The sequence below is a fragment of the Dysidea avara genome, chromosome 1 (genome assembly GCF_963678975.1).
Source record: "Dysidea avara chromosome 1, odDysAvar1.4, whole genome shotgun sequence".
Lineage (NCBI taxonomy): Eukaryota > Metazoa > Porifera > Demospongiae > Dictyoceratida > Dysideidae > Dysidea > Dysidea avara.
This window is the reverse complement of record NC_089272.1, coordinates 29487515-29511430: the sequence shown is the minus strand read 5'-3', so window position 1 is coordinate 29511430 and position 23916 is coordinate 29487515. Positions and strand designations below refer to the sequence as shown.

Below are 23916 nucleotides of genomic sequence, written 5' to 3'. Positions count from 1 at the left end.
AAGTTCGGGAAAGGGCTGTAATGGACACTGCACTTATATGGCTTCCCCATAGGAAATGTATTGGGAAAATTTTGATTGGCCATAAATATTATGTCAAACATTTGAACAAAAAGATTTCGAAATATTTTTAGTGGATCAAGCAGTACTACAAATGAACCAAATTTCAAGATCATGTGTAATTGCATCCATGAGTTATTAAATGTTTTTGAGGATTCAGCTCAACGTGAACGTACTATAGTTTCAGTCTGAATTGCTTCCAAATTCAATTTCAAATTTTCTATATTAAAATATATAAAATTTCCCTTCTTCAGAGCATGCACCTAAACCACCTTATTTAGCATGCAGCTCACGTGTTTTGTGTATGCAGTAGCTGTCTGCCAATTCAGCTATACAACACAGACTTTAATAGCTAACCACTTTTTAAAATATTTTACCAATTCATAAATTGATATAATTATACCTTTACTATAGTTATTGTAATTCCAGTTATCTGCATACAAGAGATATACAAGGGATATACAGGGATATACAAGAGATATACAAGGGATATACAAGGGATATACAAGGGATATACAAGGGATATACAAGGGATATACAAGGGATATACAAGGGATATACAAGGGATATACAAGGGATATACAAGAGATATACAAGGGATATACAAGGGATATACAAGAGATATACAAGGGATATACAAGGGATATACAAGGGATTTACAAGGGATATACAGGGGTTCCATGGAACATCCTTTCAGGAAAAAACTTGACCAGTTTTTGGCTGCATTTGAATCTGAGGTCAATTTACCACTAAAGAGAGCACAGTATATACTTATTGCATAATGTAAATCATCTCATAGCCAAGCTGTATAAAAGGTATGGCCTTCACAAGCCTTGGTGAAAAATTTGTGAAACCAAATATGGTGGCCACGAAATGGCTACAATGTTAAACTTATTGATAATAAATGTATTAAAATATTAACATCATTGGAACCATTTTTTGGCTGCCATCTTAATTTGATCTCACAACTTTTTCACCTAGGCTTTTGAATACTACATCTTTTCCATACAACTTAACCGTGTTTGCATACAGTAGATTTCACATTTTAAATACTTCAAAGCCTTGAAATTTGTACCGCATTATATGTATTTTAAGGATGTGTTAAGGTAAAATCACATGCAGTGGAACCTCAGTTATCCAAACCCCTTGGGACCAGGGGTGGTCCATAAGTCTGAAAAGTCTGTACCTCTGAAACTGCATATAAATAACCTTAAAATAGCATTAAGAACATTTTTAAAATTCATTATTATCAACTACTCTAATAGAACAGTCACTACTCTAATAGAGCAGTTATTTCTGTGGTTAACTGAGAATCCGGATAACTGGGGTTCCACTGTACCAAGTTTGGTGCAAATCTGATGAATAGTCATAGAACTATGGACAATATTTGCATCAAAAAGGCCAAAAATTAGTCAAGCCTGTAGGGTAAACCACTTATATAAACAATATGGTGTTCATAATTGTGTGTAAAGGCTCTAAATATTATTATAATAGTAACAAAACATAGTAGAAATTTTAAACTTTTAATACTCAAACCACTCAAATTACACAAAACCACCTAAAGTGTTTCTTTACCACCTTCAAGCACATTAAACACCTCTCAAAATGTTCTACTTATTCATTTACTTTATCTTCACCTTTATAACTATTGTAGATTTGTACTACACATTAATGCTTCAAATTGATATGAAAGACCATATTTTGTTAAGATTTAGTTGTTAGAGGAGTGATGTTATGATCTAATTAAATACAATTTCTTCTCAAATAACAAATCTGAAAGCAATTTCTAATGTTCTAGTGTCTGACTAAACTGACAATGATAAACAGATTTGTGTGAGTAGTAAGTGATGAACTTTCTAACCAATCACATCACAGAACCATTCCCAGTCATCTTGTCCTACAGGATATTAGTCTCAGCTTTTGGCTATCCAGATACCTTGATGATGCAACATGACACCACATGACATACAAATAATACAACTACACACTTCTATGTTCTATTGTATGTACATTTGTTGGTCACATGTCATCAAATATCTCGTGATTTCAAAGTAAAGCTTAACCTACAACACCTCAACAGCTAATATATAGATGAATAAAGATATGGCTATGAATCCAAAACATGCGATATGGCCATGAAGTTGACAATTAATTCAACTGCCCGCTATGTTTTCATGAAAATGTTTCTTGTCATTTGTAATATTACCACTCATGAGTATAAAGTGTCATACAATAGAAATTGTTCAATTTTATAGCGAACGAATTTGTGCTATATAGCTGGGGACAAACTTCCACAAACTCTTGATATGGTGAAGTGTGTTGTGTACCATTGCTTAGAGGTAATGCTTCACAAATGTACATGTAATGTGAATTCGAAGCTATTCATATACATGATCACATAAAATATATGGGATAGTAAACAGCTTAAAGAAAGAAATTCCCTTAAAAATCATACAGTTGACTGACATAATAATGTCAGAAAACCAGACACAAATCTTCTGTGGTCTATGAAGTGGTTTACAGGGTAGACAAATATGAAAACCAGACACAAATCTTCTGTGGTCTATGAAGTGGTTTACAGGGTAGACAAATATGACTTAAAGTAAACTACCACATATGTAGGTAGTATGTTATTTCTACTCGCCACTTATAGCATACCTTTAGCACGTGGGAGATGTGGAACATGCACTATAAGTCTGCTAACATCACTTTTAACATTATAACAACCAGTATTGTAGTTATTGTGTACTGTTCACTATTTGTGATGATGTTGGTAGTTTATATCATTTTAACAATGATCCTGACTAAAGAGCTAGTGATGGCTACTGATCAGTGTGGTGAATACCGGTTTAAATCTCCCTTCTACCCTGGTGAGTCTTGTGAGGATATCTATACTAAGAATCCTGAAAGCCGAGAGAGGTCAGGATATTATTGGATAACTGATGGTCCAACCAAGGTATATTGTGGGATGAATTATACTGCCTCATCTTGTGAGGACATCTACAGTGCTAATCCTGAAACTAAGCCAGGATACTATTGGATTAATGCACTATGGACATATTGTGATATGACAATAATTGCTTCATGTTTTGCTGGTGCTAGTGCAGAAAATGGATGGAGAAGAGTAGTCAACTTTGATATAACTGCAGGAGATGCTTGCCCCAGTGGATGGCGTACAGATACCTACTCTGGTGATAGTTTCTGTCGTACGGTCAGTGACTCTAGTGGTGTTTGCTCTTCCGCCAGTTTATCCACTAATGGAACAAGTTACCAGAGGGTGTGTGGTAGAGCAAGAGGTTAGCAGAAGGGAGTAACAGATGGGTTTTGGGGATATCACGCTCATGGTCAAACAACTATTGATGGCTACTATGCTGATGGATTATCAATTACCTATGGCAGTCCTCGTCAGCACATATGGACATATGCATCTGGAGCATATGCATCTGGAGCATATGATAATCGTACAGAGTGTTGTTGGAATTGTCTATGTGCTGTTGGTGGAACAGGATCAGCCTCTCCTTCTTTTGTAGGAACAAACTATTACTGTGAATCAGGAGCTATCAGCACTTATAATTGGTCAGCTTACTACTTCAATGACCCATTGTGAGATAGATCTGGTTGCCACAGTAGTACTAGTTGTTGCTCAAATCCTAGTCAATCATGATTCTACCGACAGTTGAGTGACAGTACTACAAGTAGTAATATAGAAGCTAGAATACGTAGAATCCATAGTTTTTCTGTTGGAACTCTAATGGTTGATCAACTGGAACTCTACATTCAGTAAATTACTACATATGTTTGTGTGTAATGTTATTTCTGTACTTAGCACACACTTGTATGTTTTCTTACAATCACATAACCCTAGCTGGTTGTTGAAACCTGTATGTATGTACTGTGTAGAAGAAGTACATATACTGTATGATACAACATCCCTAGTGTTGATCACGCAATCACTTGTATTATTTGATTGATCTGAGTTCTACAATAATATTATACTGTGTGTAACCAACTATACGATTAATATTGTTTATGATTCAACATTATTGTGAAGAACTACAAATGATAATTGGCATGCTAAATAATGGGGAACCAAATTGCACAATCACCACAACTAACTAGTCTTATACATTTAATTACATTTTTGAGATTGTGAGGTGGCGTATAGCATTGCAGCTGGAATTGAATGGTGGCTGTGATACTCATCCACAACTTTCTTCATGGCAAACAATTATTGCTGCTATTATTCATCTTGTAAAGCTTGGTACAGTGGTTTGTGTACAATAGATTCTAGTCAGTGGCTTGTGGTCACTCAGGCTCACTCTGAACTTTGATTTCAAAGGTATATAAATGTATTGATGGAATTTCTGACAAGAAAATACTACAACCAACAGTTCCCTTTGAGCATAATTACACCAGCAGGTCAAAGACCTCCAGAGGCAGGTTTGCCTTCCTTCAGTAGGCATGCCCAAAACCCATGCTGACTTGCATCGGCTTGTATGGTGCTTGTGACAGTTGGATTAAAATAGCTTACTACAGGAAGGACTTCTTTGATTTTTGTATGGACTTTTGCATGCTCTGGACTCCAGGTTAAAAAATATGTCAGATTTAAGCAAGCTTTGCTATATTGCAAGCTTTGCTACATCTAATTGCACTTGCTATAAAAATACATCTTGTGAGACTGCAGTTTTGCTTGTATAGTCACTATAATCTCTTGAACTGTTGGAATCTTGTAATGCACATGCTTTATTGTGTCATGACACAAAGCTGTAATGAGCCATTTTTATTTTCTACTATGGCAAGGTTGTTGACCCATTGGCTGGTCCCCCTACACAAAACCAACTCATTACTGACTTCACATTTTTTGTCAATAGTATGATTTAGTGAGTGTGGGATACACCTACAGTAGGTGGATTGACAGCAAATATGCAGTTAGTTGCCATAGTGATAAGGTGCCTCCCAGAGTTGCCAAGTCCTCTGAGACAGTTGGTGGCATCCTTAGTCAACAACTCAGATTGGAGGGCACACACTCTCTTGAACAATCATTAATACCCAGTATTGCTTGTGCATTTCCTGGTACAACATAGAGCTTATCATTGCTGTTACCAGTACAGGTAAGCTCGCATGTATTGTACCAGTACCGGTAGGTTAGTATTATATAAACACCCACCTTCATGCTTGTGGTTTTAAGTGGGGATTTTACTTGTAAGTAGCAGCTTGCACTGAAGCCATTAGACTGAACTATATTGCACAAACAATTAAATTCATCATGCACACACTTTAATTATCATGTATCTATTTTTAGTAGTTAGCCCTTTGCAGGCTTTGTAGTTCATTTAGTGTATTGTGTTCATGAACTTGTAATTGCCTTTTAGCCATCTTTTATCTGTTTATTTTTGCCCTTGTGTATATGAACCTTGTACGTCCTTATGATTTGTGTTGTTATCAGTCTACTTTTGAGTTTGAGCAAATTCTCTTAGCTTTAGTTTGGTGATCTTATAATTGGTGACCCAGCACACTTTAGCAAAATGGTGCAATTTATGTTCATATGCTGGGAATGTTTTTGGTTTGTGTGTCTGTCTGCATTGTACCACAGTAAGTATTGTAGGTTTAGAGCCACTGCACCATTTCATAGCATCAACGTTTGCTCTGTTTAAACGTTTTGCCATGTCTTTGATTTGCTGCTTCAAAGATTCTGAACATTGAGCAATCTCAATCACTTTACTGTGAGTCAATGATGCTTTGTAGAGGAGTCTCTCTTTCAGTGAATCATCGGTTAGCTAGAAGACAGATTAGTGGTGAATTTGCTCTTGGCAGGACATCCTTCTTTGCCATTCACTCACACCTATCTAACTTAACTTCCAGCCGGTCACATTAGGAACACGTTAATGGATTCACTCTTTTCTCGTTGAAGGCTCCAAAATGTGTATCTCTCATAAACAATGTTCTTGTATGGTAAGCAATACTGTTACGGTAGTTCCAAAAGGCTTCAACTTTATCAAAATAGTCTGCATCTCCGGTGGAGGCCCAAGGCAATGTCTTATACTTTTCCCATGCTTCCTTGCCAGTGTTATGCCAACTTTTCACCGTTTTTGGTTACTTCAGTACCATTGTGGCTGCTCTGCAAACTCATGCAAATTTTGTGCAACATCTTCTGTGAAGGACAACAATTCTGGTGGCTTGCAAAGAGAGCAGGAATTTTTTTACAACTGCTCTTCTTACACCATGTTGCAATCACAACTGATTCATTATAATACATTATATCAAACACATTATACTCATACTGTAGTTACATCATCAATCGTTACACAATCAGTTATACATCAATACATATTACATCATAATACATCACTATAATAGTATAAATAATTTTCTCTTACCTTCTATCTAATAAATTCAGGCAGTTACTTTTAATGGCAGTATATAGTTATAATGTAGAAATGTATATATTAAAACATTAGTTTAGACTAGCCAGTTTGGTGGGTATTTAGTGTATGCACATCTTTTGCTCTACTGCTAACCATTCAACCATTATGATCACATTTTTGGCAAAGCTATTACAAGGTGAGGAATGTATAAAATGATATAGAGGGTATTAATAGCAGTTTAGAACTTTTGAAATCAGCTTGCTTGAAGAAGAGACCTTTGGTCTATTCTGGTCCAGATCTTAACAATCCCAAAAAACAAAACAAAATTCTCATAGACAGTAATTTAATTGAATCTGCTTACCTTCAATTTGATGCTCTTACTGCTGTACACATCTTCAGTACAATCCTTTATTGATTGTAGCATCTCTTCCAGGTGTTGTTTGATGCACCAGGAGCAGGGTAACCATAGTAGCTGTACAGACAGTGACCTTTCCAGGCACCTTAATTATACCAAGATTATTGCTCTCCCCATTATACTCTTGATTATACACTGACCAATTTCACAAATCACAACATATAATCCATTACATTGTACATGCAAACATTGAATATCAAAGTGTACCCTAGCTAGACACACAGGGGAAGCATTCCACTCACTCCTCTTTAGTTTTGCTCAACCAGATTGCTTTTATGAGTGATGATGGGTGGAGTTCTATAATGACTCTGCTCTCAGTCTGGCTGCTGCTGACAATCTTGTTGAAACAACAATCAAAGCATCAACACACAAATAATTATTCTAATTCAACAAACCATGAACTAGCTAGAGGTGTCCTGTTCTATTGTGGCATAAATCGTAGTATATAGCTAGCCTTGTATTGCCAGATTAATTGTTCAGGTATGCTGTTTTTTGTAGGTTTAACAATGCAATTCTGTATTATAATAAGCACCTACTCTGGGCTGATTCTTGAGCAGCAAGTGTTGACATGCAAAATGATAGCAAGGGAATTCCCTTAGTTTTGGGGGATTTCCTACTGAAGAAATACATTCTTCAATAGGAAATTTATGAGAGCACATATTATGTTGTAAGCAACAGTATTACTGTACTATGTTATAGCTTACCTTCAAGTGGCATTGTATTGAGCAATTCAGTTGTTGTATAGTGTGCTGTAGAGATTATGGGTGTTAATGACTGCCTTTTGATTTAGTATAAAATACTGAACGTATTTGTGACTTAATTTTGGAAAATTACCCATATGGGCGCACATGAAATAATTAGAATTTTCATGTTTAGTGGGTTGCTAATAAGAGCAGGGAACAGCCTTAAAAATATTTCAAGTAATTTAAGGTATTGAGAATGGCGTAAAACCATCAACAAGTAGATTTGCACATAAAGTTTGTGATTTGATCATTAAATATTTTAGGTGTCAAATGCGCCCATATGGGTGATTTTCCGAAATTCAGTCACATTTTACATAGAACAAGAAATAATGCTAAGGTTTTTCAATCAACTGGTTTGACATGGGGTTGATTTTAAGTTTTTTCTATATATACTGTAGCCATGTAATTCCTATATGAACTAAGAGTAAAATTTAATGTATATATATGCTTTACTAGTTACTCTAGCAGAGGATAACTAGATGTCTTAATCCTATATAATAATATACTAAAGGTAATATACATTGAATTTATGTTTTACCACTCATTCAGACTCTGTGTTGTCTTGTAAGCCAATTCCTGGTTTTAGCAATCATGAATCGGTCACAATTGCCCAAACTCCAACATATATGATAACAGCCACCTATGTATGCCCCATACAAGTCAGCTGACTGAGAACAATCAGAGAGAAACATATATTATTATTATTATTATTATTTAATGGGCTTGTAGATGCCAAGGCAAGCTAACTTGCCAGGCTAGGCCGCAGGCCTTTGAAGGTGCCCATATCTAGATTGCTTCCAAAAATTATCCAAGCACAGCTTGAAGGTTGCAACTGTTGGTGCTGAAATGATAAAGTCAGGTAAGGAGTTCCATAGATTGACTATTCTATTTGTAAAAAAGTTCTGCCTAACAAGTAATCTTAATCTTTCCTTAAAAAGCTTAAGAGAGTGGCCCCTGGTGGTAGCAGTACTTTTAAAGTAAAAAATGTAGATGGGTCCAAGTCATAATGTCGTTTAAGTATCTCATATGTTTCAATCATATCACCCCTTTGACGTCTGCAATACAGAGAATAGAGATCCAGAATTTCAAGACGGCTTTCATAAGTCAAGTGGGCTAATCCGCGAAGGTGTTTAGTTGCAGTTACTCAGACGCTTAAACTCTTGAAGCTTATGCCTTCTGTGAGATTCTCACGATTTGGCCTTCAATCTCACACTCACACACCCAACATTTGTAATATCACACCTACAGTTTCTTCCTGACTCCCAGGATTAGCTTTAACCGAATATTATGCTTCGCTAGTACTGGACCTTTTGCGACTCAAGGTTATGTAGCACATGCCAGATTATCAACTATATCAAGAAGTGCCCAATGCTTCAGCAGTCATGCGAATAGGGACCCGCCGATTATGCTCATAATTTTACCTATTATGCTATGCTGCACTGCTCAAAAATTCACCTATTATGCTTAAATTAATGCTCAATATTTACCTATTATGTTTGATTATGCTCAATGTTCATGCCTTAGTTCATGTGCTTTGCTACTAGTTTAACACTGTATAGAAAGAAAAAAATGAGTGGCTGGAACACAAATAATAAATTCTTGCTGCATGTAAGAGAAAAGATCGTTATACTCTAATAGAACAGTCAGTTTGATGATTGTTCTATTAGAGTTACTGGCTGCTCTATTAGAGTATATCGATCTTATTTTACAATTGTCATTTTTCCAGCAAGAATTTATACTATCGTACAAATATTTAACCTGTTATGCTGGAATTATGCTCAATGCTTTTAGGTACCTATTATGCTCAAAATTATGCCAGCATAATCGGCGGGTCCCTACATGCGAAAGATCTCTCATTCAAATTTTCATTTGGCAGTCAGAACTCTAAAACTTGATTCCTTAACAACTAAGAAGTATTATAATAGCAACAAACAGAGTATTCTTTTACAAACAGTGTGCTGGAACTTTGAGAGGTCACTCAGAATTTTATTTATTTCGAAAACTGTGCAGCCTCAGTTTGAGAATTAACACATATGTGTAACATACATACATGATTTACAATGTGATTGATTATAGGGTTACTGATTGGTATATAGGGGAAAGTAATAATAGTTTCACTTGGTACTTAAAGATTTGTAGTGATTGTCGTTGGATTAGGAGAGAGTGAATTCCACAATCTTACTGATCTAGGGGAAAATGAGTTACTGTCAGTACTGATTTGTCCTTGCATAGATATGATGAAGTCTTTGGTCATGTCCTCTGGTGTTAGAAGTGACAGGGAGTAGGAGATATATCAATGAGATAATGTATAATTTTTGTTACAGTAGAGGAGAGTGATGCCGGATACTTAACCGTCTGTGATGCTCAAGTCTGGGAATATTAAGATCAGTGAGCATGTTGGTTACACTGAAATGTGAGAAGTTAGCCATGATGAATCTGGCAGATTGCCTCTTTTCTCGTTTGAGTTTTTCAATGTCTCTTCTGGTGAGAGGGGACCAGACAGGGTTAGCGTATTCTAAGATTGGCCTTATCATGACATCAAGAGCTAAGAAGTAAGGGAGAGTATCAAACACCCAGTATACTCTGTATAAATGTACTGCCACAAGTTCATCATTAATGCCTCTGTTGGTTAATACTCTGGTAGAAAAGAACTGTTGAAATATGGTGAAGCCTTCAATAAAGTGAAGTACTTATACTCTATCTACTAGTGGCAGTGCATTTGCTAAATCTATCACAGTTAGATATTCTCTCTTTCTAATGTAATATGCTTTCTAGTGGTTTGCATTGATCAAAAGTTGGACAGTCATAAGTAGTTCAGTTATGAGCCAATTGTCATATAAAATGGTATACACAAAGTATAATGTGCATTTGATCTGCAAAATTCCTATGTAGCAAGCTAAGTGTGCAATAGAGTGGTGCTGCACCCAGTAACTATGGAGGATATTAAATAGTGTTACATGTGGTGACTGCTCTATTAGAGTGTTTTACTGACTGCTCTATTAGGTATCTTGTGTACAGATTTTATGCAAGGATGTGGCAATTATGCCAGCATAATTTCAGGCATAATAAGTATGTGTAGGAATCAGGAATTATGCTAGCATTTTGAGGTGATTATAAAGCTTTAACAGCAGGAAAATCTGCAAATTGCACAATTCCATTAAAAAAGATTGAGATACTCTAAAAGAGCAGTCAGAAACTCTAATAGAACACTCACTGAATAAAGCAGTCACATTGAAATGAAAATACTCTAATACAGCAACCTGAAGCTTAAACATCAATGAAAACGGCTTGATACAGCAATAGACTGGCATTATTAGCCAATTATGGTGGCATAATTTTGGGAATAATTGGCCATTCTCAAAAGCATAATAGGTGATTTTAGAGCACTGCTCAAAAGCATAATGCTCAATTTTTGGAGTATAATAGCCCAATGCCTAATTTTATGCGTCCCCTTTTAACATGCCGCTGCATCTGTTATTATTTACTTTGTGAATATATGCCCTAGACTAGGAAATGAAGGTATTTCATCTTTTGGTTTACAAAAAAAGATAATGGGGCTGGTGATTGATCATTACAAGTTTGCATCTTCTATGATTTCACTTAAATTTGTAACTAACTGTACCTCCCTGCTACGTGATATGATGTAGCTACATACAATACAAGTTTCATGCAATAATATTTATCTGTCCAATACAGTGACTAATTTTAAATTTTTAGTACTTTAGCTATTATACACTTTGACAGAAAATTGTGTTTACGTAGAGTGACACATTTAACACCACATGTCGTAGCATAATGTTTCATATGTAACAAATTACTGTGTATGAAGGCTTTTTACACCAAAAAAATTTGCACAACTATATATATATATAAAGTTTCTAGCACTATCTGTGTGGGTTATTCAGAGGCAAATCCAGGGTTTGAAAAGAGGGTGCACCAGCACTGTGAAAAAAGAGGGATATAAAATGGTATTTCCAGTGGCTTATTGAATACAAAAAAGCTTGATATAACCTGTAGTATACTAACAATCTCATGTAAGACTTTAGTTAATGTGTTAAACATACTGAAACCATATATGTGATGGTATAGTGTGGGCATTACATTTGATACAAGATATTTTAGGTAATGTGATAAATAAACTGAAACCATATATGTAATAGTATAGTATGCATTATTCCAAAGTATAACATGAGTATAATACAGGGTTTATATTAAGGCTTATTTGTATTCAATAAGCCACTGGAAATACCATCTTATATCCCACCTTTTTCACAGTGCAGGGTAGTATATATAATATTAGAGCAGGGGGTCTCAGAACCTAAAGGTGTTGATATATTTCAGGTTGAAACTTTTGATGTAGAGTAGTTTATGTACAAATAGCATTGATCAAGTGTTGTATAGGGATCAGTGGTAGTCAGTTCAGTTATGAACCTACAGTAAATATAACCATATATGCAGAAGAGCATACAAAGGACCATGTGCACTTCATTTGCAAAGATAATCCAAACACACAAATGTGTTCGTGAGATGGTGCTGCTGATACAAGTTCTCATATTTCAGCAACTATGCTTAATGCAGGTGACTGTTTTATTAGAGTATTTTACTTGATTGTTAGAGTATCCCAATCTTTTATCAAGTATTTTTTTATGGAGGAGGCAATGAATTTATATAACTACATATATTGTAGCTACTAAACTGTAGAATGTTTTCAAGCATTAATTGTAGTTACATATTATCAATGTACTGCAGTATCTACATAGATATTAATAACCATTGCTGACTCCTAAATAACTCCATATATTTTGTAGATGCATGACTGTTGTTGTGTACCATGCATAATTCGCTTTGTTTTTGTGCAAAAAATCACAATAATTTTCTTGCAAAATGTGATTCACACTGAATATGCATAACTGCTCTGTTAAACAAGTATCGTGATCTCCTGCAGCAATAACAATGATAAAGTAATATGATTTAGTCATGTTTGTGACGCTTATTGTGTCTCAATTAAAAACTAGCCAAACTACAGTAGTAAGTCACAAAGTTAACAGTAGTGGTGAAACAAGTGTAAAAGATGAATATATGTGTACTGTATACTTGAGTGACAAACTGTGTATTCATTGTGTATAGTTCTATGAACATGTAACCTGACTACTGTATACCTACCAGTGATGAATAAATGTTTCACATGCACACAATACTGCATGAATCACTTTAAAATGTCATAAGCAGGATTATTATCCATGACCACTTTATCACTTCTTCCATAGACTGGGTTTGGTTGTAGCTTTATACCTTCAGTAACAGGACTGGGTGGACGTATCGTTTCATACAAAACTTTCTCAATTGATGTGATGGTGTGTTTACCATGTGATGTTTTATGAGTAGTACTGTAGATAGGATTTTTAAATTCATTTCTAGTAAGAGTGGATTCATCAACCTTTTCACATGTTGGTGAAGTATTTTTAGAGCAGTTGGCCTTCTTCATTACAAGAATAATAATAACAAGAATTAGAACAGCAATCCCAACTACAACAATTACAGCACTGACAGAAAATATCACAACCAGTACTCCAGGACCACCGGATGAGCTTGATGATGAACCTGCTGTACGGTGATGTAATAATATACTATAGTTTAACACATAAAGAGGATGTAGCTATTTTAAACTTATGTATATTACAGTGTTTGTAGCATATGGCTACATACAAAGTCAAGCTTGTAAAACAGGTTATTTTCATGAGGAGCAAACATAAATGAAGCAACATTAAGTAAATGCTAAAAATCATTACAGTACGTAGGTGCTGAGTAATGTCCAGTATGTACTGCAGCTACAGGGAGTATATCCTATATTCCATTTCCGGTAGACAAATACTTAATTCTTGAAAACAGGATCTTGACTTGGCTTTCTCACAATGCCTCACTTATATGCAGTTCAGACAACAGGATACCCATGAGTTTAAGCTATAGCTCACACACTTGGTCACAATAATTATTATGTGATATAGACATCCCAAAAATTCTTAAAAGTAGTGAAATATCTATACCAGTGAAAATATAATTATCCTAATGAAATTTTACAATTAGTCCCAAGCTGTTAAAAGTTTTACACTGTGGGTTTGATTTACCATAGAGTCCATTATTGATTTAGTTAGGCTAAGCGTTCTCTCGTAGGAAAATGTATTGCAACTGTAGGCATCACTAAATAATAATATTGTTTTCACAATGTGGAAATCATTTTTCTACACAGCACAATTCAACCAGGTAAATGGAGCAACAAAGTTAAAACCTCACAAATGCAACTATCTGCAACTTTTCAAACACACCTTATGTAGCTAAAGTCTTTGAGCAGGTTGTAGGACCAGGTGTTCTACAGACCTTCAGCACTTGTGCTGTAAAGCATTAATAATAATAATAAAAAAAAAATATTATACTTATTAAAGTTTGCTGCATGGAAAAGTGAGTAACATAGAGTTCGGTAGTTGCATTAAATGTGTAGAAATTTTGAAGGATTGTTTGCTGCTTTTACTAAAGTTTTATCACAACAAAGTCTCTTTTTATACAATGCATGCTAATTATTTATTCATACATTTTACAGTAAAACATTATTTTACCTGTAGGTGTTGTTACTGGCATGGAAGTTGGTGTGGCTGTTGTGGCTGTGATGATCACTGATGATGATACAGAGGGTCCAATTGAAATATTCACATTAGTAGTCACAATGAGAGTATCACTAACTGTACCAATTCCACAAATATTGTAAGCAGTTACAGTCACAGCATAAGTTGTGTTTGGAGACAATCGTTTTATAGTACGTGATGTCCGTTGTGTTGCAGCTTCTCTGACACTACCACTATCATCCCTCCAGTTTACAAAGTATAGATCAACATCATCCACCTCATCCCACTGTACAACAAATGACTTGTTAGTAATGTCACTAAATCTGATGTTCATTGGTGCACCAGGTGGACCTGTGGTGTAAATCCAGAAACATATATATATATATGCACATGATCATTGGCATGTCAAAGAGAGTGATCTTAAACTTTGTCAGGGTGGGAAGAAGTGGTTCAACCAGTCAGGTCATAGCCTAACCACATTTTCAGCATTGATTAAAAAAAATAGTTCTAGTAACTTTCCAAAAAATATAATTGACATCTAAAGCATCAAGCAAATTATGAATCCTTACCCACAATAATTCATCATGGAAAGCAAAACACTCTAATAGAACAGTCACCTCCAATAGGGCACTTAGGTAATGTCTGTTATATTAGAGCATATAATGCTACCAAGTAAGAAACAGGAAACAATATAATTTAAACAGGTAGTGGCAAGCTTAAAGGTATTATTCAAACAGTGCAAATTTAACACAGTAAAGACCTTAGCACTGACTGCAGCATGTACTATAAAGCACAACACGTAAAATAAAGCATAATAGGTCACTGTTAGTAGTAATGGCATGTGTGTTATAGTCAAACCCCACCACAAATAGGATATCATTATAATTATCAACCCGAAGTTGAGGCCAAAGTGATATCCTATGAGTATAGGTGTGGTTTAACTGGCTTCTATCCCACACTTTGAAGCACTTGACTTTATAAACAATGTAACAATTTGCTAATTGAGGTGTTGATAATGTGCTATGACATGCCTTGTTTGAATCATTTGACTGCTTCAAAAAGAACTACAATGAGATTAATAAAATTGTGTATGGTTTCAATTTGCTATGCTTTGCATACGGCTTCATGTTTCCTTTGATCCAACTGAATGTGTAAATCAACTTGTCCTCTATATTTAAGGATTCTGACCTACTGGAGTTTAGCTACCTTCCATATCTGGGGTTGAACTACCATATCCTCTTACCTTTGTACTATGATATAGGGCTTCAGTAGAATGCTATACACCATGTAATTTATGAAAGGCTCAGGGTATGGAGTACCTGCATGCTATTTGGAATTACATGAGGAAGGTGAAGTTGAAATATCAACATGTATTTGGCACAAATGCAAGGACACGACAGCCATTTTGAACAAAATACACGTGACAAAATAGTTAAAATGACACAACATGACTGTTCCACTATAAAAAGGTTCAAGTGGTCAAGTTTCATTGGCTTCTTTGTAGTTCTTCAACTGGCATCCCGGTGATCAACAACTCAGCTTGCATCTTCAGCTGGTAATTGTGCGGGTATTCTATTCAACCTAGGAAAAATTATATCAACATTAACAAAAAACAGGGTGGAAACGACGGATCAACAAAACTTGTTTCTTTCCTGGATTGGGGAACACAACCCAGTGACCTCCTCTTTAATTGCCAGGTGGCTTAAAGAGACTATGAAAGATGCTGGAATAGATATCAGCATTTTCAAGTCACACTCTGTACAAGGAGCTGCCTGTTCTAAAGCAGCTGGAGCAGGTGTTACAACTAAACAGATACTACAGGCTGCAGGTTAGCTAGTCCTCAGAAGGCACCTTCCAGAAGTTTTTATCTTAGGAGTTTGGATGGGGATGACAAAACTAACTTTGGCACAAGTGTTTTATCATCCCGAGGTGCTTCAAACCATACATGTTGATATTTCAACTTCACTTTCCTCATGTAATTCCAAATATCAGACACTCCGTACCCTGACCCATTTGTAAATTACATTTCGGAAGGCTCCATTTCATATCAACATGTATGGTTTGAAGCACCTCGGGATGACAAAACACTTTTGCCAAAGTTAGTTTTGTCATCCCCATCAAAATTCCTATGATAAAAACTTCTGGAAGGTGCCTTCTGAGGACTAGCTAACCTGCAGCCTGTAGTATCTGTTTAGTTGTAACACCTGCTCCAGCTACTTTAGAACAGGCAGCTCCTTGTACAGAGTGTAACTTGAAAATGCTGATATCTATTCCAGCATCTTTCATAGTCTCTTTAAGCCACCTGGCAATTAAAGAGGAGGTCACTGGGTTGTGTTCCCCAATCCAGGAAAGAAACAAGTTTTGTTGATCTGTTGTTTCCACCAGTGGCGAGAGGGAACGGTCTTTCTCCTCTTGCTAGGAGGAGGATTGCTGCTGGATACTAAGTTACTGTTTTGCAAACTAGCCAGGTTTTTTACCACTGTGTGTGGCCCCGATCTTAAGCATCTCTATCTCAGCCTTCATGGCCTCGACACTACTACACAAAATTGCGATGGTCTTCTTCGTCTCCTTGTCCATGAATGCAGTAGAAGGTCTGTACAAGTGTAGACTGTCAGTGTCAAATAAAAATGCCAATGAAACTCGACCGCGTGACCCTTTTATAGGGGAACAGTCATGGTGTCATTTTAATTTTTTTTTCTTCAAAATGGCTGTCATGTCCTTGTACAGGAATTTTACGGAATCTTGCAATTAACTGAAAAGACGAAAACCAAGTTACCAAGGATACATTTGAATTGTCACGTGATAATGCCTATCGAAAAAAGTTGTTGCTCTGCTTACTTGGATGATCTACGATGGAGGATCATGTGGCAAAAGGTGGCTGTAGGGATGATAAATCCATCTCTTCCAATCTCTACGTAGACCCTTCAACTGTGCATAGAATCATGAAACGGTTCAATGAAAGTGGCGGTAGTGTAAGTAAGAAAGAACATCCAAAGGACTGCCGAGTATTAAAGCTAACCAAGCCTGTGGAAGCAGGTAATAGTACATTAAACATGTTGATGCATACGTCAGGTGCGTATTTGAGAGAAGTACAGGAAGAATTAAGTCGTGTGTATGGTGTCAATGTACACCAGTCTATGTTGTGTCAGTTTTTAAAGAAGAGTGGATTTACCAGACAGAAAATGAAGATTGCAACTGCCAGGAAAGATAAACAATAAAGGGAAATGTTTGCAGTAGATGTAAGTTTGAATGTAGAATTCAAGAATGTTGGTGTTTGTGGATGAAACTGGTACAGATAAGAGGGATAGTTTAAGGAAATATGGATATAGTGTCAGGGGTAAACCGATTACTTCACACAAACTTACGTGTCGTGGTCAACGTGTATCAGCTATTGTAGCGATGATGACAGCTGGTATTCTGGATTACAAACTTACTAAGGAGACAGTAGATTCTGATGAATTCAAGGACTTTATTGAAGGTTTACTTCCAATGCTGATGAATTTCAATGGAACAAATCTGAATAGCATTGTTATTATGGATAATTGTGCAATTCACCATTGTAGTGATGTTACAGGGTTATTGAGAGAAGTTAGGGGTTATGGCTCACTTTCTGCCACCATATTCTCCTGACTATAATCCCATAGAAGAGGCTTTCTCTAAAGTCAAGACTGTTTTGAATGCATGGAGAGTACATTGCATAGTGGTATTGTTGACCTAGAGACATGCATAGCTGCAGATATTGCTTCCGTCACTTCTGATGATTGTCAACAATATGTACATCATTGTCAGATTTATAGATAACTGATTTTTTTATCATAGCTATGGCATTGTATTTAGTATCTAACTTTTGAAAGAATTTTGAAATATAATTTTTGTTGAAAAGTAACAGTGAAACATCATTATAACACAAAACTATTAGTAACAAACAGTATACAGCTAACTAATGGTTGCTGATCTTGACAAGTAGAAATGAATCAAACGTTATAATCTGATCAGTAATGTAAGTCTACAATAACCTCAATGAGTCCATAATCTTCCCCTTCTGCTCTAGGAATTCTTCCTCACTTAGATACCATCTTCAAACATTTTGTGTAAATATCATAATTTCTCATAGTGCTTCATTCTGACATCTGCCAAACGAGATGGGGAAATTGTGGCTATAGATGTGGCAGTGGGAGTGGTCAGTGTTGGTTGAGTGGCAGCTGTGGTGCATGCCACAGCAGATGGATTATGTACAATAACATACTGTGATGTTGCAGGCGATCCTGTGATTGCCCGTGCCATTGCTTTAGTAGCGTCCACTACGACATGAAGTGACTCTCGATTTGCATGTTTGGGTACTGTACCTGTGATCATTGGTACATTAGGTGGCTCCTCTGTTGACCCGTGGACACCATTAGCTATCACTCTTGCCCATAATCTCAGTTGTGGCAGCTCCATTTCCTTGTGCTTCATCTTCAAATCTTCAAAAATATCGCTCACTTCCTCTTCATGTCAATCTCTCTTAGATGGTACACGTTTGTTATATTGTTACTTGTTGACTCCCTATCCACCGACATTTCAAACCACAACGATATCTCACAATTAACACCAGTGAACACTTTGTACATCATTTGTATGTCATTATCATTGCATAACCATCGTTTCTGCTTTCCTTCGAAATAGCCAACTGCACTGATTTCACAGACAGAATGCACATCTGTACAGAATGTGGTAATTATCTTCATCTTTACCGCAGCTAAATCAACAAACTTCTCTTGAAAATTATGTACCTGTAGCTGACGTACTATGAACTTTGGAGACTCAGCTGCTGAAGAGGCTGGATTAATAATCTTTACATTATACTTGTATGCAGCTGTTGCTCTAGGCACAGGACTCTCGGCTTGATGTGAAGCTGCTGAACCACTACCATTTAAATTGAAGGTCAGCTGGTTTCCAAGGCTCTGGTTATTTAGGAGTGGCAACAGTTGAAGCGCTTTTAAACCCAGAAGATTTGGGAATCCAACTCCCACACTACTTGCTTTACCACTGGCTTCTTTCGACACGTTTCGCACCAATTTCCATGAGATTTTTAAAAGTTACCTTAACAACTTAGTATTGAGTTCTCGATATCATTGCAAGATTCCATAAAACCCCTGTATTCGTGCCAAATACATGTTGATATGAAATGGAGCCTTCCAAAATGTAATTACAAATGGAAATACATGTAATAGTTATACCATGGCTGCGAGGGATTTTGCTGATATATACACCCAAAGCACGAGGGCCGCAGGCCCGAGGGCTGCGGGTGTATATGTCAGCAAAATCCCAAGCAGCCATGGTACAAGTGATATATATCACTTGGGGTGCACTCACCTAATAGGTGAAAGAACTAATGAGAACTCATCCCATTTGTTTTATACAGTAGCATCTGAAGATCGATTGTGGTTTTAATAGCGTGGGCTAATAGCCATCAAAACGTTATCCATACGTTAAAACGTCATTAATACGTTACTATGCTTCAACACGCAATGTTAGAAAACTTACGATTGTGGGATGGAGTTTATATTGTTATCATTTTTGTACTAAGTTAAGCCAGCTAACTTCGCTATTGGGACAGTAAGTAAGTTATTATATTAAGGTAAGTACTTAGAACTGTAAGTTACTAACCTATTTCAACGTAGCAGTAGTAGTTTTGCTGTTCCGTGGTCTGTTCAAAGGTTGATATGCGGTGGGTAGAAATACGCATCCACAATCGCCCAAACAATTATTTTGTGCCTTCATTATCCTTTAGTAACAACCAACTACTCTATCTTAGCCTATGTACTAAGCTTAGCAACCTCTACAAAACCGAGTCCCACAATACAAAGCTCTATGTTGCTCAATATAACGAGTCAAAGCGCATCGATTCTTTGAACTGGCTGGGTATCAAAGTCATTGGCAAACCGCTTTCCCATGATATTGCCCAGGCAATATGCGAGTTAAACACCGAGCGGCGCCTTTGAACTCCCACGCTAAAGTGGTATATATACTATTATTTAGCATATATTGTATGTAACCACATGCATGTCCAGTGAATTTTACAAAAGTGTTTGCTAACAATATATGAAAGAAGTTTACAGCTGAAAATAGTCTCAGATTCAACCACAATTTTAAAGGGAGACATGACCCCAGACTACCATGCTTCTTCACACAACATACAGAGCTCAATATTTCATACTAGCTACCAGCCTGTACTATTGGCTTGACCACCTTAAATAAAACCGCTTCCTCTAGCTTTGTCTGTCTATAGTGGTCTTATGAAAGGGGCAGCCACAAAGTGAGATTTCACTGTAAATTCCCAAGATAAAAACAGTAACATCAACATGCACGTACTGTACACTGTTGGTACTGTTAAGTAGGTTTAATGTCAAAAGTCTAAATTAAGTATGTTTCTATTGCAAGAATTGCGAGACACAAGTGTTTCTCTGTAATACAGTACTATAATTATTTGGATAGTATACTGGACCATTATTAATCAAAATATGCATATAATGCAAATATTTTACCAGGGATGTATCAGACAATGGAGCATTTTGCTGAGTAAAATTTTGACAATATGTGACCCGGTCTGCGAAAAGGGCTCTTATAGCCTTTCCAATTATCCATGTTTGGCTAATCGTAACTCCTAATCTACTAACGCTATCACCATGTAATTACACCCACAGCTACTGCCAGGTTAGGGTTGTTGAGTGACCAAATTGTAGGCTTGTACCATATTCACCAGTCAAGTTATGGGTTACCATATATATGCAATTGGAAAGGCTATAAGAGCCCTTTTCGCAGACCGGGTCACATATGTTCTAATAATGTGTAAGAGAATACGCTATAATAATATTATGAAAATTCTTGAGAGGAAAAATTTTGATGAATTGCAACAAATTCAAAATCATTAAATTGGTCAAAAAATTTCCATTAAACTTTTATGCTATGCAGTATGCTCTACACTCAAATTCATCAGTATTTATGACTGGATTTGCAAAAAGGGGTCTTACTTGGAAGAGCATAACTTAGTTTTCAAGTAATACATAAACCAGAAATTTTCTCCATCCATTAAGCTGTGTTGGTACTCACTGCTGAACAAATTTCAAGTAATTAGCTTTTTCCAATCTGATGTTATGGATTGTCAAAGTTGGTAAATTGGATGTGTGTGGAAGACCCACTAATGATCATAAAAACTGTGAATCAATATAAATATCTAGCTACTGACATTGAACTGTGTCAATTATATGCCAGCATGGATGCAGTGCACAGGTCTATACCAGAATATAACCCTATGCAAATATCAAAGCATATCATGCGTTGTCTAAGAATACTCATATGCAAAGCTCTAAAATGTATCTGAATAAAAATTAATGTAAACTACTGTAGTATTTTCTGCAAAATGTGCTGCACCAAAAACATTGATTCTACAAAACCTGATCACTCAATTTATTGGCATGACTTTAATTAAATGAACTGACTATTAGCTATTAACTTCAGAATTACTCCTTGTACAGGTACGTAAATGTTGAATACATAGTGATTATACATACCACTCTTACACTATTCACCTGCCACAGCATATAGAGAGGCATTCCTACTCATCACATCACCACCAGGTACTACACAATGATATAATCCATTATGTGTATCTCTCACATCACTGATTGTGAGTGTACTAGTTAGTATGTCACCACTGATAGTTGTAGTAATAGAGAAAGGATATGATCCAGATATATTGCTAATGCTATCACTTCTCAACTGCTGCCACATCACATCATCAGTACCAATGTCACCATTACCATTTCTATCTACTTCACAGGTAAACCCTACATCTCCTCCAGAACACACCGTGACATTACTTGGTTGTGTGGTTATTGTACCTAAATGTAGCAACATTTGATGTATTATGTCAACAACGATTAATATAAAGATTACTACAGCAATATGAGAATAGAAACTGTTCACTACATGTTACAGTATGGTAGTACTATAATAGGGACCATGCATGCATGAAGATTTGGGATTCTCTCAGTTTTCTTCCCAAAAAGAAAAACCAACCTCACCTTTCCTTCACAGCAGCTTGGTAGTATTGGTTATGATAAATCAAACCCAAATGTGCCTTCAGAGGAATCAGAGCAACTTCCAAACAAGTTTCTATATGGAACTTTATAAAACTAAATTTCCTTCTGACTATAGCTGACTGACCGACTGATTGACTGACTGACTGACTGACTGACTGACTGACTGACTGACTGACTGACTGACTGAATGAATGACTGACTGACTGACTGACTGACTGACTGACTGACTGACTGACTGACTGACTGACTGACTGACTGACTGACTGACTGACTGACTGACTGACTGACTGACTGACTGACTGACTGATACCCTCAGCCAAGCATAACCCAGTGCAGTCTGTAGTTAATGCTATCGGCTTGATTTTGACACTACACACACACGCACACACATATATATAATAGTGTTATCGCAGCAGCTACAGTGGAGTAACAAATTTGTTAACCTACCGGTAATTCTTAACCTATAATTCCATATAGATGTTTGCAATGATCAGTCCTAGCCGTTAGCTATATTGCTGTATGCATGTGCGTATTTTGAAATGTGTGCAATGCTTGAAAACGTTTCTTGTATGTCATGCCAGTTTGTTATGTGTATAGTGTGCTAAGAGCAGCCTATTATATGCCTTTCCAAGTACTGCTAAGTTCAGTGTGAGAATTTCAGAAAAAATCAAATTATCTCATTATGAATATAGTTAACTGTATGTAGGTATTCACCTGCTAATCTTTCCGGTATAACGTATTCATAATATCACAGCTGTTCCTCTATTGAGTGCTGTTTACAGCCGCTCTTTTCACACTTATAGAGGTACTTAATTGGTCACCTTATAATCATATAGCTAGCTAGTAGTGGTTAGCTATGATTGCTTGATTATGATTTACCGTCGGATTTATCTCTTGTTATACTTGATTGCAATTTTAGTATCAATTGCTGCATTCAGGACTTGGAGAAAGCGACTTGTGCTAGCTACAAAGCTCATTTCGCAAGACTTGATGTGCGCAGCAATGCATCATTCATAGTACAGATTGCACCCGAATCATTTAGATACTGTAGCTATATAGCTAGCTACAGCAACACGCAATGCTGTTGTGTTTTATCACACAGTAGCAACTTACCCTGAGCTTTACTGGTTCGTAGAATAAGAAAGAAATTCAGTATAGTCGGCCAAAGTAAAATTACACACATGTTCCAGTAGTCGTCTCGTGAGTCTCCAGGTTGTCAGATGAAGCTTCCCGTTGCAACTACGTCAGTACAGTAGCTGTTGCAAGCAGATCAGTAGCTAAGTGTCTCTGTCAGTGTGGTTACTGTGGGACAATGGCAAGCTCGTTGGCGGCGGAGACAAATAAATAGCCTGAGGGAAAATTAGAGTATCCGGCCGTTTAATTACGTATATAATCCAAAACAGCCTAGCTGTAATAAAAGTGTGCGGCCCTCAAAAAGGCTATGGTGAAAAAAGATGTGAAATCCAAGGTGGCGGCCAAGAAATGACTGTGATGGTAGGTTAATGGTAAAAAATTTAATAACGACAATTCAGGTGGATTTGGTGCCACTTCAAGGTCCTGGCACAAAATTCACCTGAATTTTCGTTATTAAAATTTTTAAACCAGGCACACGCCCATAGCCGGCCGAAGGCCGGC

The 23916-nt window shown here is 36.6% G+C and overlaps 1 protein-coding gene and 1 long non-coding RNA gene across 4 annotated transcripts; both read right to left on the bottom strand.

Annotated features, from left to right (window-relative positions):
* Nucleotides 1-6582: 6582 nt before the first annotated feature.
* LOC136249525 (uncharacterized) lies at nucleotides 6583-7588 on the bottom strand. The gene is made up of 3 exons (XR_010698247.1): nucleotides 7542-7588; nucleotides 6784-7174; nucleotides 6583-6720 (listed from the first exon to the last, which is right to left on the bottom strand). It is a non-coding gene; the product is annotated as an uncharacterized lncRNA (long non-coding RNA).
* A 4800-nt stretch (nucleotides 7589-12388) lies between these two features.
* On the bottom strand, nucleotides 12389-23621 carry LOC136249512 (uncharacterized). Of its 3 annotated transcripts, XM_066041555.1 has the most exons (5): nucleotides 23395-23621; nucleotides 21769-22080; nucleotides 14192-14548; nucleotides 12744-13184; nucleotides 12389-12519 (listed from the first exon to the last, which is right to left on the bottom strand). In XM_066041555.1, exons 1-4 carry the CDS (start codon nucleotides 23462-23464, stop codon nucleotides 12787-12789), a joined length of 1137 nt encoding a protein of 378 aa, XP_065897627.1. In that variant the 5' UTR covers nucleotides 23465-23621; the 3' UTR covers nucleotides 12389-12519; nucleotides 12744-12786. The 3 variants fall into 3 exon arrangements, with proteins under 3 accessions (XP_065897627.1, XP_065897617.1, XP_065897630.1); XM_066041545.1 differs by lacking the exon at nucleotides 12389-12519 and having other exon boundaries at nucleotides 12561-13184; XM_066041558.1 differs by lacking the exon at nucleotides 12389-12519 and having other exon boundaries at nucleotides 12561-13181.
* Between the last annotated feature and the right edge of the window lie 295 nt (nucleotides 23622-23916).

Coding starts and splice junctions, on each gene's coding strand:
- LOC136249512 (XM_066041555.1), bottom strand. CDS start 23,464: ATGTGTGTAATTTTACTTTGGCCGACTATACTGAATTTCTTTCTTATT. Junction 14,549..21,768: donor CTCTCTATATGCTGTGGCAG/GTGAATAGTGTA, acceptor TTTACACCACAG/GTCCACCTGGTGCACCAATG. Junction 13,185..14,191: donor GCCAGTAACAACACCTACAG/GTAAAATAATGT, acceptor ATCACCGTACAG/CAGGTTCATCATCAAGCTCA.